This window comes from Oncorhynchus nerka, linkage group LG28, assembly GCF_034236695.1.
Source record: "Oncorhynchus nerka isolate Pitt River linkage group LG28, Oner_Uvic_2.0, whole genome shotgun sequence".
NCBI classification, from domain to species: Eukaryota; Metazoa; Chordata; class Actinopteri; order Salmoniformes; family Salmonidae; genus Oncorhynchus; species Oncorhynchus nerka.
Genome location: NC_088423.1, coordinates 32,312,972 through 32,328,166, shown reverse-complemented (window position 1 = coordinate 32,328,166; position 15,195 = coordinate 32,312,972). Strand labels below are relative to the sequence as shown.

Below are 15,195 nucleotides of genomic sequence, written 5' to 3'. Positions count from 1 at the left end.
TTACTCTGTCATACAGCGCCTTCAGAAAGTATCCACACCCCTGGACTTTTCCCACATTTTGTTGTGTAAAACAGCCTGAATTTAAAAGTGATTCAATTTAGATTTTGTGTAACTGGCATACACAACTTACCCCATAATGTCAAAGTGGAATTATGTTTTTATACATTTTTACAAATGAAAAAAAAAAAAGTTGTATTAATAATAGTATCAATACGTAATCAACTCCTTTGTTATGTCAAGCCTAAATAAGTTCAGGAGTAAAAATGTGCTTTAAAATCACATAAGTTTCATGGACTCACTGTGTGCAATAAGTGTTTAACAGGATTTTTTAATGACTACTTAATCTCTGTTCAATTATCTTTAAGGTCCCTCAGTCAAGGAGTGAACTTCAAAAACGGATTCAAGAACAAAGACCAGAGACATTTTCCAATGCCTCGCAAAGGGCACCTATTGGTAGATGGGTAAAAATAAAAAAGCAGACATTGAATATCCCTTTGAGAACGGTGAAGTTAATTACACTTTGGATGGTGTACAGTGCATTCGGAAAGTATTCAGACCCCTTGACTTTTCCACATTGTTACATTACAGCCTTATTCTAAAACTGATTAAATAGTCCCCCCCTCTCATTAATCTACACCCAACACCCCATAATGACAACTTGATTGGATTCTACCTGTGGTAAATTGAATTGATTGGACATGATTTGGAAAAGTACACACCTGTCCATATAAGGTTCCACAGTTGACAGTGCATGTCAAAGAAAACAAAAACAAGCCATATGAGGTGAAATAATTGTCCGTAGAGCTCAGAGACAGGATTTTGTCAAGGCAAAGATCTGGGGAAACTTACCAAAATATGTGTGCAGCATTGAAGGTGCCCAAGAACACAGAACCCTCAGTCATTCTTAAATGGAAGACGTTTGGAACAACCAAGCCTCTCCCTAGATCTGGCCGCCCGGCCAAACTTAGCAATCGGGGGAGAAGGGCCTTGGTCAGGGAGATGACCAAGAACCCAATGGTCACTCTGACAGAGCTCCAGAGTTCCTCTGTGGAGATGTGAGAACCTTCCAGAAGGACAACCATCTCTGCAGCACTCCACCAATCAGGCCTTTATAGTACAGTGGCCAGACAAAAACCACTCCTCAGTAAAAGGCACATGACAGCCCTCTTGGAGTTTGCCAAAAGACACCTAAAGGACTCAAGACCATGAGAAATAAGATTATCTGGTCTGATGAAACCAAGATTAAACTGTTTGGTCTGAACGCCAAGCGTCACGTCTGGAAGACACCTGGCACCATACCTACGGTGAAGCATGGTGGAGGGAGCATCATGGTGTGCGCATGTTTTTCAGTGGCAGGGACTGGGAGACTAGTCAGGATTGAGGGAAAGATGAACGGAGCAAAGTACAGAGATCCTTGATGAAAACCTGCTCCAGAGGACTCAGGACCTCAGACTGGGGCGAAGGTTCACCTTCCAACAGAATAACGACCCTAAGCACAGAGACAAGACAACATAGGAGTGGCTTTGGGACAAGTCTCGGAATGTCCTTAGGTGGCTTGACCAGAGCCTTGACCTGAACCTGATCGAATATCTCTGGAGAGACCTGAAAATATCTTTTCAGCGACACTCCCGATGCAACCTGACAGAGCTTGAGAGGTTCTGCAGAGAAGAATGGGAGAAACTCCTCAAATCCTTCCGAACTCAGATGTTGGAGAGGAAGGAAAACCGCTCAGAGATTTCACCATGAAGCCAATGGTGACTTTAAAACAGTTACAGAGTTCAATGGCGGTGAGAGGAGAAAACTGAGGATGGATCAACAACACTGTAGTTACTCCACAATTCTAACCTAAATGACAGTGTGCAAAGAAAGAAGCCTGTACAGAATAAAAATATTCAATGCATCCTGTTTGCAATAGTACGCTAAAGTAAAACTGCAAAACATTTGGCAAATAAATTTACTTTCATGTCCTGAATACAAAGTGTTATGTTTAGGGAAAATCTAACAACATATCACTTAGTACCACTCTTCATATTTTAAAGCTTGGTGGTGGCTGCATCATGTTTTGGGTATACTTGTCATCTGCAAGAACTAGGGATTTTTTTTTAGGATAAAAAGAAACGGAAGAGCTATAAACACAGGCAAAATCCTAGAGGAAAACCTGGTTCCGTCTGCTTTCCAACAGACAGTGGGATACAAATTCACCTTTCAGCAGGACAATAACCTAAAACACAAGGCCAAATATAGACTGGAGTTTCTTTCCAAGATGACATTGAATGTTCATAAGTGGCCTAATTACAGTTTTGACTTCAAATCGGCTTAAATCTATGGCAAGACCTGAAAATGGCTGTCTAAATGCTAACAACAACCACCATGACAGAGCTTTAAGAATTTTAAAAAGAATGTGCAAATAATGTACAATACAGGTGTGCAAAGCTCTTACAGACTTACCCAGAAAGACTCACAGCTGAAATGGCTGCCAAAGGTGATTCTAACATGTATTGATTCAGGGGTGTGGATAGTTATGTAAATTATATATTTCTGTAATTTAATTTTCAATAAATTTGTTAAAATGTATATTAGGTGCTTTTGCCCTAGGTGACCTGGAGAGTCGGTGGGATTGTACATGCCTTTTACTATTCAGGATGGAATGCGACAGAAAGCCACTTCAATAATATTTGGGGTTTTAGAATAGATGAGAATCAATCTTATTTAGGTCTAGTTTTGTTTCATAGAGTGCTACTGGTATATTATTTCAGATCAGGGTGTTATAGCTATGAGGGAACGCCTGCATAATGGAAAGCAAAATATAGCTGGACCTGCAATGAGTTAGAGGCTTGTTTAACATGACCCTCAGCAGCTCATTCACATAACCCATTAGGAGGTAAGGGAGGGTTATTTTTCAATGAGTCCTCCAACTCCAAACATTACTCAGCCTTTTGTCATATTCCACTTCCTGAGTGGCATAATCCAGACCGGGGCACCAGCAGAGAAAGTAGAGGTGCAAAGTGATCTCAACACTCTGGACTGAAACAAAACCCACCAACATCCATTATTCAGACAAAACAAGTGAGGCGATTCATCATCCTGGAAGCTACTATATGAGGGAAGAGGGGTGGAGTTTCACTGGCAAGCCTCTCCCCAGCCCTGCACAGGGTCTCCAGGGGTGAGGGCCAGGAAGTGGCTGACCTGAGAGTATCCATCAGGTCTTAACCCCAGGGCAAGGGCACACAGCACTATACTGAGGAGGTGAAAGGGAAGATAAGAGTTTCACATCTGACCTCTACAGGCAGGTTTCGCCAGAGGGGGTCATTGTCATCCATTGGAAATGACATGAGACCGGCCCTTGCTGTCCAGATACCTTAAAATAATTCCAAGAAGCTCAATCGATTAAGCCAATATGTTTCCCTGAAAAAGCCACTCCCTAACATCTTGCTGAAAAAATATACTACTACACCCCATGTCATATTTGACATACATTTTGAAATGTTTTAGTCATTTAGCAGATGCTTTTATCCAGAGCGACTTACAGAGTACATTCATCTTAAGACAGCTAAGTGGGACGGACACCCGCATATCACATTCATAGTAAGCACATTTTTCCTCAATAAAGTAGCTATCAGCAAAGTCAGCGCTAGTAAAGGGGGGGGGGGGGACAAGTGCGAGTGTTAGTTCATGAAAGGGGGTGCAAGACTGAGGCTGTGGGATTATTTTTTTAAACTATTTGAAGAAGTAGGGTTTCATGAACGTAGGGTTGGGAGAGCCAAGAGACCAAAGGTGGCGGAATTGAGTGCTTGGGTTGGGGTGTAGGGTTTGAGTATAGCCTGAAGGTAGGAAGGGGTAGTCCCTCTTACTGTTCCGTAGGAAAGTTGAAAGCAGAGACCATGCGAGGATGACAGAGCCGAGTGACTTGGTGTATAGAGAGGGCCTAGAACTGAGCCTTGGGGGACACCAGTAGTGAGAGCACGTGGTGCAGACACAGTTTGTTTCCAAGTCACCTGGTAGGAATGGCCTGCCAGGTACGATGCAATCCAAGAGTGTGCAGAGCCAGAGACGCCCAGCCCTGAGAGAGTGAAGAGGAGGATATGACGGTTTACAGTGTCGAAGTCAGTGTTAGATGTAGGAGGATGAGAACAGAGGAGAGAGAGTCAGCTTTGGCAGTACGGAGAGCCTCCGTAACACAGAGAAGAGCAGTCTCGGTTGAGGGACACGTCTTGAAGCCTGACTGGTTAGGATCAAGAAGATCATTCTGAGAAAGATAGCAAGAGAGTTGGTCAGAGACAGTACGCTCAAGTGTTTTGGAAAGAAAATAAAGGTCTGTAGTTTTTGACGTCAGGAGTCAAGTGTTTGTTTAGGAGGGGATCGATTCGGGCCATTTTGTAGTCAGGGGTTGTAGCCAGTGGTCAGGGATGAGTTGAGGGAAGTGGGAAGGTCTCCAGAGATAGTATGGAGAAGGGAGGAGGGGATAGGGTTGAGCGGACAGGTTGTCGGGTGACCGGACCTCACTAGTCGCAGGACATCATCTGGAGAAAATGCGGAGAAAAGGGTCAAGGCGTAGGGTAATTCTGTGTGTCTATTTACCCTTTAGCCTCAGTTTGATTGGGACAGACTGCTAATCACATTACACACATACACTGTGGTGCATACATTTCCTGAGGGATGCTTGGGAGGGAAACTATCCACTTCTGGACTACAGGGGGAAAACAAGGAGGATCAATACAGCAGGATGACTCATTGAAAGAGGATCTTACCTTCGACTCAGGTCTGCGACATGCTCCTGAAGCCAACTGGTGCTGGCAGCTGTTGAGAGGATGGTGGGGAGGGGGAGAGAGAGTGAGGGATGGAGGAAAAAAAAGAGAGAGAAGACAGAAGACAGGGGTCAGAATTACACACATCAACACAGTGAGAGAGCATCACTCTAGCAGCCCTTATCTGCAGTCTGTTCCCATATATCTTCCTCCACAGTGGCCATTGTTGTGGCAGTAACAGGAGCCCGAGTGCCATTTGATCAGCAAGCAGAGTGTGTCCTCAGCTGTCCACCCCACAGGATGGGTTACAATCACAGACGACTGACCAGGGGAGGGCACATGTATGATTTTAGAGTATCCCACTGCCATCTGTGACGTTTAAACACAAATGGCTACAGAGCAAACCTCTCAGCCCATATTGGCTAGTTTACTGTGGTTTAGGCAGATAAGTGAGAGAGGCATTGAGAGAAACTACAAAAAAGCCTCCCCCAAATCCAATTTCACTCCCCCACATAAGCCTGACCACACCAGGAGTTTTGGGGTGTTTGTGTATGTGTGTTTGCTCTCCTTGAACAGATCTCTCCCTGACTCTGAGATGACAGGACACAGAACATCCAAATTTGCAAAGCAAAGCTAAATGTTTGGTCCAGATTCTGTACGACAATATTCTCTGAAAGAGACTCTGGTGTGGCAAAGGGGACAGGAAATAGTCTTATGCTCTAATTTGTACTGATAAATCATGTACATACGCAAAAACACAAAACACAAAATGTTAATAAATTGACAGTTGCAAATGTGCAATCCAAAGCTATTGCTTTTTCCCCCTCTCTGCTGATGAGTATTTTCTCCGCTCATACAGGAGTAATAAAAGGCCTAGTACACCAAGTAATTTTTTTAAATAATATTTTTTTCCAACTGCAGCATCCTCAGCACCCTTAGTTCCCGTGGCTATGACATTCGGTAGGCCTAAGACATGGTAAAAAAAATTAGACCTAATGGTTCCTTGTTGCACTTTATGATTTAACTTTAAATATAGCCTCTTATATTCAAATCCAGATGCATCTTATTCGAAAGACATAGGCAAAAATGTTCCGTCAAACCTTGAAAATTCTTTTTTTTAAACTAATTTAGTCGTTTCGTATTTTGTTTACACAACTTGACTAATGTATTTTATAACTCGCAGGCTTGTATTTAGGATTTCTACAGTACGATAGGAAAAAGGCCTATCCAAATAGGCCTGTTAGTTTTAAGCGAATGCATAAGCAAATGTTCATTTGTTTTCATGTGTTAGGCTATAAAGAATGTTATAAATAATAATTTGCTTGATCGGTTTATAGATTTAGGATTTTTACAGTTCGATAGGCAAAAGGCCTTAAGGATAATGGGCCTATTAGGTTTTTTGCCGAAGCCAAATGTTCATTCAAGTGTTATAAAGGATGTTATAGGATAAATAATACCTTTTTATCTGATTGTTGTTGACACCTAGACCTTTTCCACATTTTGTTACATTACAGCCTTATTCTACAACTGATTAAATAGTCCCCCATTAATCTACACACAATACCCCATAATGACAAAGCAAAATTATTTTTTTTTTTTTACTGAAATATCACATTTACATAAGTATTCAGACCCTTTACTCAGTACTTTGTTGAAGCACCTTTGGCAGCGATTACAGCCTAGAGTCTTCTTGGGTATGACACTATCATACAAGCTTGGCACACCTGTATTTGGGGAGTTTCCCCCAATCTTCGCTGCAGATCCTCTCAAGCGCTGTCAGGATGGATGGGGAGAGTCGCTGCACAGCTATTTTCAGGTCTCTCCAGAGATGTTAGATCGGGTTCAAGTCCGGGCTCTGGCTGGGTCACTCAAGGACATTCAGAGACGTGTCCCGAAGCCACTCCTGCGGTGTCTAGGCTGTGTGCTTAGGGTCATTGTCCTGTTGGAAGATGAACCTTTGCCCCAGTCTGAGGTCCTGAGCGCTCTGAAGTAGGTTTTCATCAAGGATCTTTCTATACTTTGCTCCGTTCCGCTTTCCCTTGATCCGGACTAGTCTCCAAGTCCCTGCTGCTGAAAAGCATCCCCACCGCATGATGCTTCCATCACCATGCTTCACCGTAGGGATGGTGGCAGGTTTCCTCCAGACGTGATGCTTCCATCACCATGCTTCACCGTAGGGATGGTGGAAGGTTTCCTCCAGACGTGACGCTTGGCATTCAGGCCAAAGAGTTCAATCTTGGTTACATCAGACCAGAGAATCTTGTTTCTCATGGTCTGAGAGTCACCTCCCTGGCCAAGGCCCTTCTCGCCCATTGCTCAGTTTAGCCGGGCAGCCAGCTCTAGAAAAGGTCTTGACAGTTCAAAAATAAAAATGATGGAGGTCACTGTGTTCACTGACTACATCTCAGCGTTCAACACCATAGTGCCCACAAAGCTCATCACTAAGCCAATGACCCTGGGAGTAAACACTTCCCTCTGCAACTGGATCCTGGACTTCCTGACGGGCCGCCCCCAGGTGGTAATGGTAGACAACAACACATCTGCCAAGCTGATCCTCAACACTTGGGTCCATCCTGTACTCCCTGTTCACCCACGATTGCGTGGCCAAACACGACTCCAACACCATCATTAAGTTCGCTGACGACAAGTGGTAGGCCTGATCACCGACAACGACGAGACAGCTTATAGGGAGGAGGTCAGAGACCTGGCAGTGTGGAGCCAGGACAACAATCTCTCCCTCAATGTGAGCAAGACAAAGGAGCTGGTCGTGGACTAGAGGGAAAGGAGGGCTGAACACGCCCCCATTAACATCGAAGTGGAGCAGGTCGAGAGTTTCAAGTTCCTTGGTGTCCACATCACCAACAAACTATCATGGTCCAAACACACCAAGACAGGTTGTGAAGAGGGCACGACAACACCTTTTCTCCCTCAGGAGACTGAAAAGATTTGTCATAGGTCCCCAGATACTCAAAAAGTTCAACAGCTGCACCATTGAGAGCATCCTGACCTGTTGCATCACCGCCTGGTATGGAAACGGCTCGGCATCTGACCGTAAGGAGCTACAGAGGGTAGTACGTACAGCCCAGTACATCACTGGGACCAAGCTAGGCAGTGTCAGAGGAAGGCCCCCCAAAAATTGTCAGAGACTCCAGTCATAGACTGTTCTCTCTGCTACCGCACAGCAAGCGGTACCGGAGCGCCAAGTCTAGGAACAAAAGGCTCCTTAACAACTTCAATTAATCAAATGGCCACCCGCACTATTTACTTGGACTCCCCCCCATCCTGTTTTCACACTGATAGTCATATTACACACAGTCACTTTACAAATTACCTCGACTAACCTGTACATTGAGTTGGTACCGGTACCACATGTATATAGCCTTATCATTGTTATGGAATTTTCTTGTGTTACTTTTTGATTTGATTCACAATAAAAAAAAATTACATTCGTTTTTCTTAACTCTTTCTTGAACTGCATTGTTGGTTAAGGGCTTGTAAGTAAGCATTTCACGGTAAGGTCTACACCTTCGGCGCATGTGACAAATAACATTTGATTTGTTTCTTGAGGATCTTCAATGCTGCAGGCAATCCCCAGATCTGTGCCTCGACACAACCCTGTCTCGGATCTCTACTGACAATTCATTTGACCTCAAGGCTTGGTTTTTGCTCTGAAATGCACTGTCAACTGTGGGACCTTATATAGACAGGTGTGTGCGCCTTTCCAAATAATGTCCAATCAATTGAATTTACCACAGGTGGACTTGCACCAAGTTATAGAAATATCTCAATGATGATCAATGTACACAGGATGCACCTGAGCTCAATTTCGAGTCTCATAGCAAAGGGTCTGAATGCTGAAAACTGTTTTCTCTTTGTCATTATAGAGTATTATAGAGTACTGTGTGTAGATTGAGGAACATCTTTTTAAAATCCATTTTAGAATAAGGCTGTGACGTAACAAATGTAGATTAAATCAAGGGGCCGGAATACTTTCCGAATGCACTGTAAATGAAACATTTGTAAGCTATTGAAAATTATATTAAAAAGCGTTGTTGCGGGAGCTTATGCCGATTGCTCACTGAGCAATTCAAGGACATTAATAAACACTGACAATATTAGAAAAATGAGTTTATATTGTTTAATTTGTGAAATAAACATTTACTGCAACTTTTATTGACAGTAGCCTATGTGAAGGCCTATATTATTGGCTGTTTGGTTTGCAAGGAAGGATTTTCCAAGGGCACAATTTATTTGCCTACACTTCAACTAAAGCAGAAACGTACCAGGTTTGTTTAAACTTCCTATTTGATAAGTCTATCTTGCAATTGTTTATCTCTCATTATTACTAAACAACTTTCTGAGATGGTTGATCATGAAAGAGTAGGCTATGCCTAGGCCAACAAGTCACATTAAAATCGATTGGAGATTGGGGAGATCAAGGGAAATTAAGATTTCAAACAATAAACCAGAGTGTCTGCTGCAAAAGGCCCATGATAATTCGACATTGGAGAGGATGGAATAAAACATGTTAGGCCCTATCTGACGTTTTTCTCTGCTTTGGTGCTCTCTGCTCTTTCTACACTCTACTGAACAAAAATAGAAATGCAACAACAGTTTTATTGAGTTACAGTTCACATAAGGAAATCAGTCAACTGAAATAAATTAATTTGGCCCTAATCCATGGATTTCACATGACTGGGCAGGTGCGCAGCCATGGGTGGGCCTAGGAAGGCATAGGCCAATCAGAATGAGTTTTTCCCCACAATAGGGCTTTATTACAGACAAAAATACTCAGTTTCATCAGGAGTTGCAGTCAAATTTAAATATGCTAAACCATTGTTTGTGACATCACAATGTCATTCCCATCAGTGATGGCTGTCAAACATTGATCATACTCCGGGTTGCTTTTAATGTCATAAGGACTTTCCCTCGACCACGGCCATAAATTGGGGGGGGGGACATTTTCCAATGACCCCCAAAAGTATGTGGACACCACTTGAAATTAGTGGATTCCGATTTTTTTCTGCGTAGCGTAACAATCATCTGTCCTTGGTTGCAACACTCACTACCGAGTTCCAAACTGCCTCTTGAAGCAACGTCAGCACAAGAACTGTTTGTCAGGAGCTTCATGAAATGGTTTCTATGGCCGAACAGATGCATGCAAGCCTATCCCCATGCGCAAAGAGTCTGGAGTGATGAATAACGCTTCACCATTTGGTAATTCGATGGACAAATCTGGGTAGGTGGATGCCAGGAGAACACTACCTGCACCAATGCATAGTGCCAACTGTGAAGTTTGGTGGAGGAAGAATAATGGTCTGGGGCTGTTTTTCATGGTTCAGGCCCTAGTTCCAGTGAAGGGAAATCTTAACGCTACAGCATACAATGACATTCTAGGCCATTCTGTGCTTCTATCTTTGAGGCTTGTTTGGGGAAGGACCTTTGCTGTTTCAGCATGACTATGCGAGGTCCACACAGAAATGGTTTGTCAAAATCAGTGTGGAAGAACTTGATTGGCCTGCAAAGAGTTCTAACCTCAACCCCATCGAACACCTTTGGGATGAATTGGAACATTAATCGCCCAACATCAACCTCACTAATGTTCTTGTGGCTGATTGGAAGCAAGTCCCCGCAGCAATGTTCCAACATCTAGTGGAAAGACTTCCCAGAAGAGTGAAGGATATTATAGCAGAAAAAGGAGGACCAACACAATATTAATGCTCATGATTTTGGAATGAGATGTTTGATGAGCAGGTGTCTATATATTTTGGTTATGTAGAGTAGAAATGTGTTATCGATTTGACAGTTGAAAAGTTCTATAGATGATGCAATCGTAAAATACCCCAACCCTAGTATCATGTACCGCTTCTTAAGGATATGAGAATGAGGTGCTTGTGATGGAGAAAGGAATAGTCCTAGAAAGTCTGCTTGCTAACCAACAGATAAGCAATCCTCTGTCAAGTTTACTGTCCATAGCCCCATTTCCGTTACAGCATTATAAAGGTGTTTAAGTCTATACATGTTCATTTGAATAATGACTAATCATTATGGATAAAAACAATGATTTATAATCATAATGCAAACCATCTTAGTGTACAAAAACAGTCAGAGTAACACATGAAACCCACCCCCCATTCTGGGGACTTGTGTTGAGTAAAGCCACAGGAAGGGCAATTTTGCTGGGCCTACTCCATGAATGAACCATTTTAGCAGAGTGACTTATTTATGATATGGCAGCCTGTCTGGCTGCCTCAGGGCTCTGCCGTCTGGAACATGCTTATATAATACCATTTTGAACTCACTGTGTGTGCACGCGCGCGGTGTGCCTTTAGCCTGACTAATGCACTCCTGGCAATGAGATGTTAAATGAAGTTAGCCTGTTCATTTAGCCTTGTTAATTTGAGTGTGGGGTAAAGTGAATGACCCAGACAAAATGTATCCAATGTACAGCTTCACCACAACTCATCAATCAAACAGCACAATCTAAACGTGCATACTAACATGAAAACCTTCAGTCATTGTGCACTACATCACTGTTACTCAATACAACCTGCTAAGGGCCAAAACACAGGAAGAAGTCCTTCCAAACCAAGGAGAGGATTGGTGGAGAGAGGTACAACCAGAGCCATTCAGAGCTCTTCTCTGTGGCACGTGAAAGGGTGACAGACAGGCTGACAGAGAAGACAAGCCGTCCATGATATAAGTCTTGTCTCGAGTCCTAATAATGTTCCTCGAGCAGATTAAGTCATTCCAATGAAAGGCAAAGGAGGAAGGCAAGACAGTCGTAGTGCTCCTAAATCAAGCATACTGCTCAATTAAAGCCCTTAATTACATAAGAACAAAGCTATATAGTCTCTAAGAGGCCATGGATCAAATGGACCACATCTGGACCAATCAAAAACATTGGGCAAATCGGAGCTGACACTAATACAGCACGAACCATAGGCGAAGGGGAAAAAGACAACGTTTTGCTTGTGTCGTAAACATTGGGCTCAAAACAAACAAACAAAGACAGGAAGGTCAGATTTCTGTGCTGACTGAGTGATCTCCAGGTATTGTGTTTTCCTCCCGTCTCCCTCCATTCATTCATTCTGGCTCACTTCTATGGCCATTCTCATCTCTTTCCCATCCCATTACTGCATCCCTCCTAGCAAACTTTTTCTCTGACTACTTGGTTCAATCTTGGGCTAGAGTAGAGACAGTGCAAATGACGTGCCCAGGGCTGTGTACACGGTGTATAAAATTAAAAGTCTCATTGGATTTCAGGCAGACAGATTTAGAGGGTCAACTAGTCTGGGGTCTGGATTGTCCAAGAGTCCATAACTGTGTCAATGAGGATTTACAAACAAACAGTGAGCCATGACAGCTTGGGCCCTGCTTAGTGGAGTACTGCAGCCACAGGCATCATGCAGCGCCAGGCCCTCTGCTGGCAGCTCAGGGAATAACAGCCAAACTGCAGCAGGCAGAGCCACATACAGCAGAACCAGGGAAAGTGAGGAGGCACCATGGTACTAGGACTGGCATGTACTACAGCTATAATTGATTATCAATGACCATGTGGAATCCATTACTAACAAAAACAGCCAAAAACCTGATAGTATCCCAGAATGAACCACAATAATGATGCATTATAATTGGCATAAATTATTATTGACACTGATATTGTCAACCTCTTTTTACACACAGTAAGTTAGTATAGCAGTTTATTATAACCTCAGACATACTAGGCAGTGAGAGGTGAGGAGAGTCAGAGTTGACCTACCGTCTGAGACATAGACAAAGGGCTTGTTCTTCACAGAGAGCAGAGTTAACAGGTTGAAGAACAGCGCTACAAAGGTCCCCACCAATAGACGACCCCTACACACACAGAAGACCATTATCAGTACAACATAGATGCATACTTGTAACACATGTCAAACACAGCACATCCTCTCCATGGCTTGTACAGTAGTCTCCGTTGACTTCAATATTATTGCTAAAATTACATTTGGAATACATGGCACTTTCACAATGAAGTGAAATAAGTCAATCATAATGGAAAACAAACACATGTAAACGTTTCCAAAACACAACCATCCACATAAACATCAAAATAGAGGCAGATTTTAATGCTGGAGGAATTCAGTTGGTGCTGCAGTGTAAATGGATGTTCTCCACTAGATGAAGTGTTCTGTTACCTAGAACATGTGGTGTCTTGCCTGGCTGGCACCTGCTGCCCAGCAGTGATAATAATCAGTTGTTTTAGTGATATTGCCCTGCATTACACCCAACATCACATCTCCAATGTTCCACTGCTTTGAAAAGGTAATCTCGTCAACGAAGACGGGTTTAAATCGGGCGTGTTTTCATCAAACTACTAATCTTTGTTTCATAATGGCGATCCAGGATGGTGCAGCTGCAGCGAGGGACAGCAACCTGATTAGCTGAAAATCCCACTGCGTTCAGTTTAGAGGGATGAGAGGAATGGTAGGCTAATTCTATCTGGACCCAGACCCAGCTGTGATGTTCGTTTGGGCTGATGTTCTCCCTGGAGTGTGTGTGTGGAACAGGGGTGCGTGGGCGTGCGTGTTTGGACCGGGGCCTACTTACGTGTGCACCTCCGGCTGCTCCACGAATCTCTCCAGACTGGCAAAATAACAGAAGGGAAGAAAAACTGTCACACAGAAACATTGGGCAATATGGGACAAGTAAATAAACAAACAAAAAATGTTGAAAAAAAAAGGTACCACGTGACCTGACCGGGAAAAACTGTTGCCTGTGCTGAGATGTTAAAGCAGAGTGATATAATAGATGGCCTGGACACGCTGGGAGCTAAATGGCTGATTAAGTCTGATAGTGACATGAGTACCACTCACCGTGACAACAGCCATCAGAAACACCCCTCAAGGCTATACAGAAGTGTTCTTGCAGATTTCAACAGGATAAATTCCGACATGTAAACATGACAACAACATCAACCTGACCCTTTTAAGTTGGACGATCAAAACCTGTGTCCAGTATTCCTGGAGGCATGGAGGGAAGAAGGCATGCAGCCAGTCTATATTTACCATACATTTACCACAAATACACAGTATGTATTCTCTCATATTGCCCTCCCCTCCCCCTCCGTTTCTCTCTGAATAGCGGGAGCCTTGTTACACACATGCTTGTGCGACGGTGTAACATCACCACCTCTCCCCTCCCCTTCCAGAAATGTGACCTTTAGATAAACCATGTCTTCTATAATGTGTGCTTCAGGCTAAGGTGTGGACATATGCAGGAGCAAACATGACCACAGCTCTGAAATATGTCCTACACTCATCAACACAAACATCCATCTTCTCCTCATATAACCCCACTCAGTCTTTCTTTCTCTCTCGCTCATACTCTCTATGCTATTGGAATTAAGGGCCACACAAACACACACACACACATGGTTGATGTACTAGTTGGCAGCACTCACTCCCCTCCTCACCCCTTCCCTGCCTGAGCCGTGACCGCTGGATAAACCCTGGCTCTGGGCGCTTGGGCCTAGGTGTGGGCACAGGCAGGAGGAGACATTCCCACAGCTGAAATATTCAGAAGCCCCAGTCCCCCACCCCACTCCATCCCCTGTCACAAACAGGGGTAAACCCTGGTTCCACCCACCTCTCTTTCAGGATGAACAGAGCTCCCAGCTGAACCAGCACCGTGGAGGAAAACACAGCTAGGACCTCCAGCCGCTCAAACCTGGAGGAACACACAGTAACACTTTACTTCGATTGTCCATCTGTATACGGTCTAAACACTATCAGTAACTTTTCAATTAACTATCTACCAACGGTAGCCTTAACCCTTATCCTACCCCTAAACTTAACTTTTACCCTTATTCTAAACCTAACCCAAGCCATAACCATAACAAGCAATTGCTTATCAACAGATAGTTTTGTTAATCGTATGACCATTGGGCCCCGCTCAACGATGGGGCTAAAGGTGGCACAGCCCCCTCGGTTTAGTTTTATGTCCCTTTATAAAAATAGAAAAAACGTTCAAATGAGTGACAGGTAGGCGCAAACAAAATCTGCATCTCCTCTGCGCTGTGTCAGCACAATGGACAGGACGTGCCGTGGTGTGTGTAGGGGGGCTACGGAAAGCCACTGGGCGGTTAGGTAGGACTCCATGAAAAAACGCTGCTTATCTCTCATCTCGGTGGCAGGCTAAGTGAATAACGTGAAAGGGCGCGGTCAAGTTAACTATTGAAGCTGCTTCACGCTTAGCTAGCTGTAAAAAGTGTTAGTGTTATTAGCCTTAGCCTATTTAGCTAGCTCGAACCAGCTAATCTGGCAAGACGAATATCAGAAATTTGCTTTGCCAAAGTACCCAAACAAAGGAGAAGGAGTGATGAGCAGCAGCATCAAACCACCAAGGCCGCTGCCGAGCTCCAGCTAACTCCTTGTTGAGAGCCTACCCACCCTTCCACAAGCGCAGCCAG

At 43.7% G+C, this 15,195-nt stretch overlaps 1 protein-coding gene across 2 annotated transcripts in view; it reads right to left on the bottom strand.

Annotated features, from left to right (window-relative positions):
- LOC115113140 (zinc transporter 6-like) overlaps positions 1-15,195 on the bottom strand; it is a 92,353-nt gene that overhangs the window by 9,687 nt on the left and 67,471 nt on the right. For both annotated transcript variants that reach the window (XM_029640437.2, XM_029640438.1), the window contains 4 exons: positions 14,373-14,453; positions 13,335-13,370; positions 12,508-12,602; positions 4,749-4,797 (listed from right to left, as the gene is read on the bottom strand). In XM_029640437.2, coding sequence (XP_029496297.1) covers positions 4,749-4,797; positions 12,508-12,602; positions 13,335-13,370; positions 14,373-14,453 — 261 coding nt within the window. The remainder of the gene's footprint in view (positions 1-4,748; positions 4,798-12,507; positions 12,603-13,334; positions 13,371-14,372; positions 14,454-15,195) is intronic.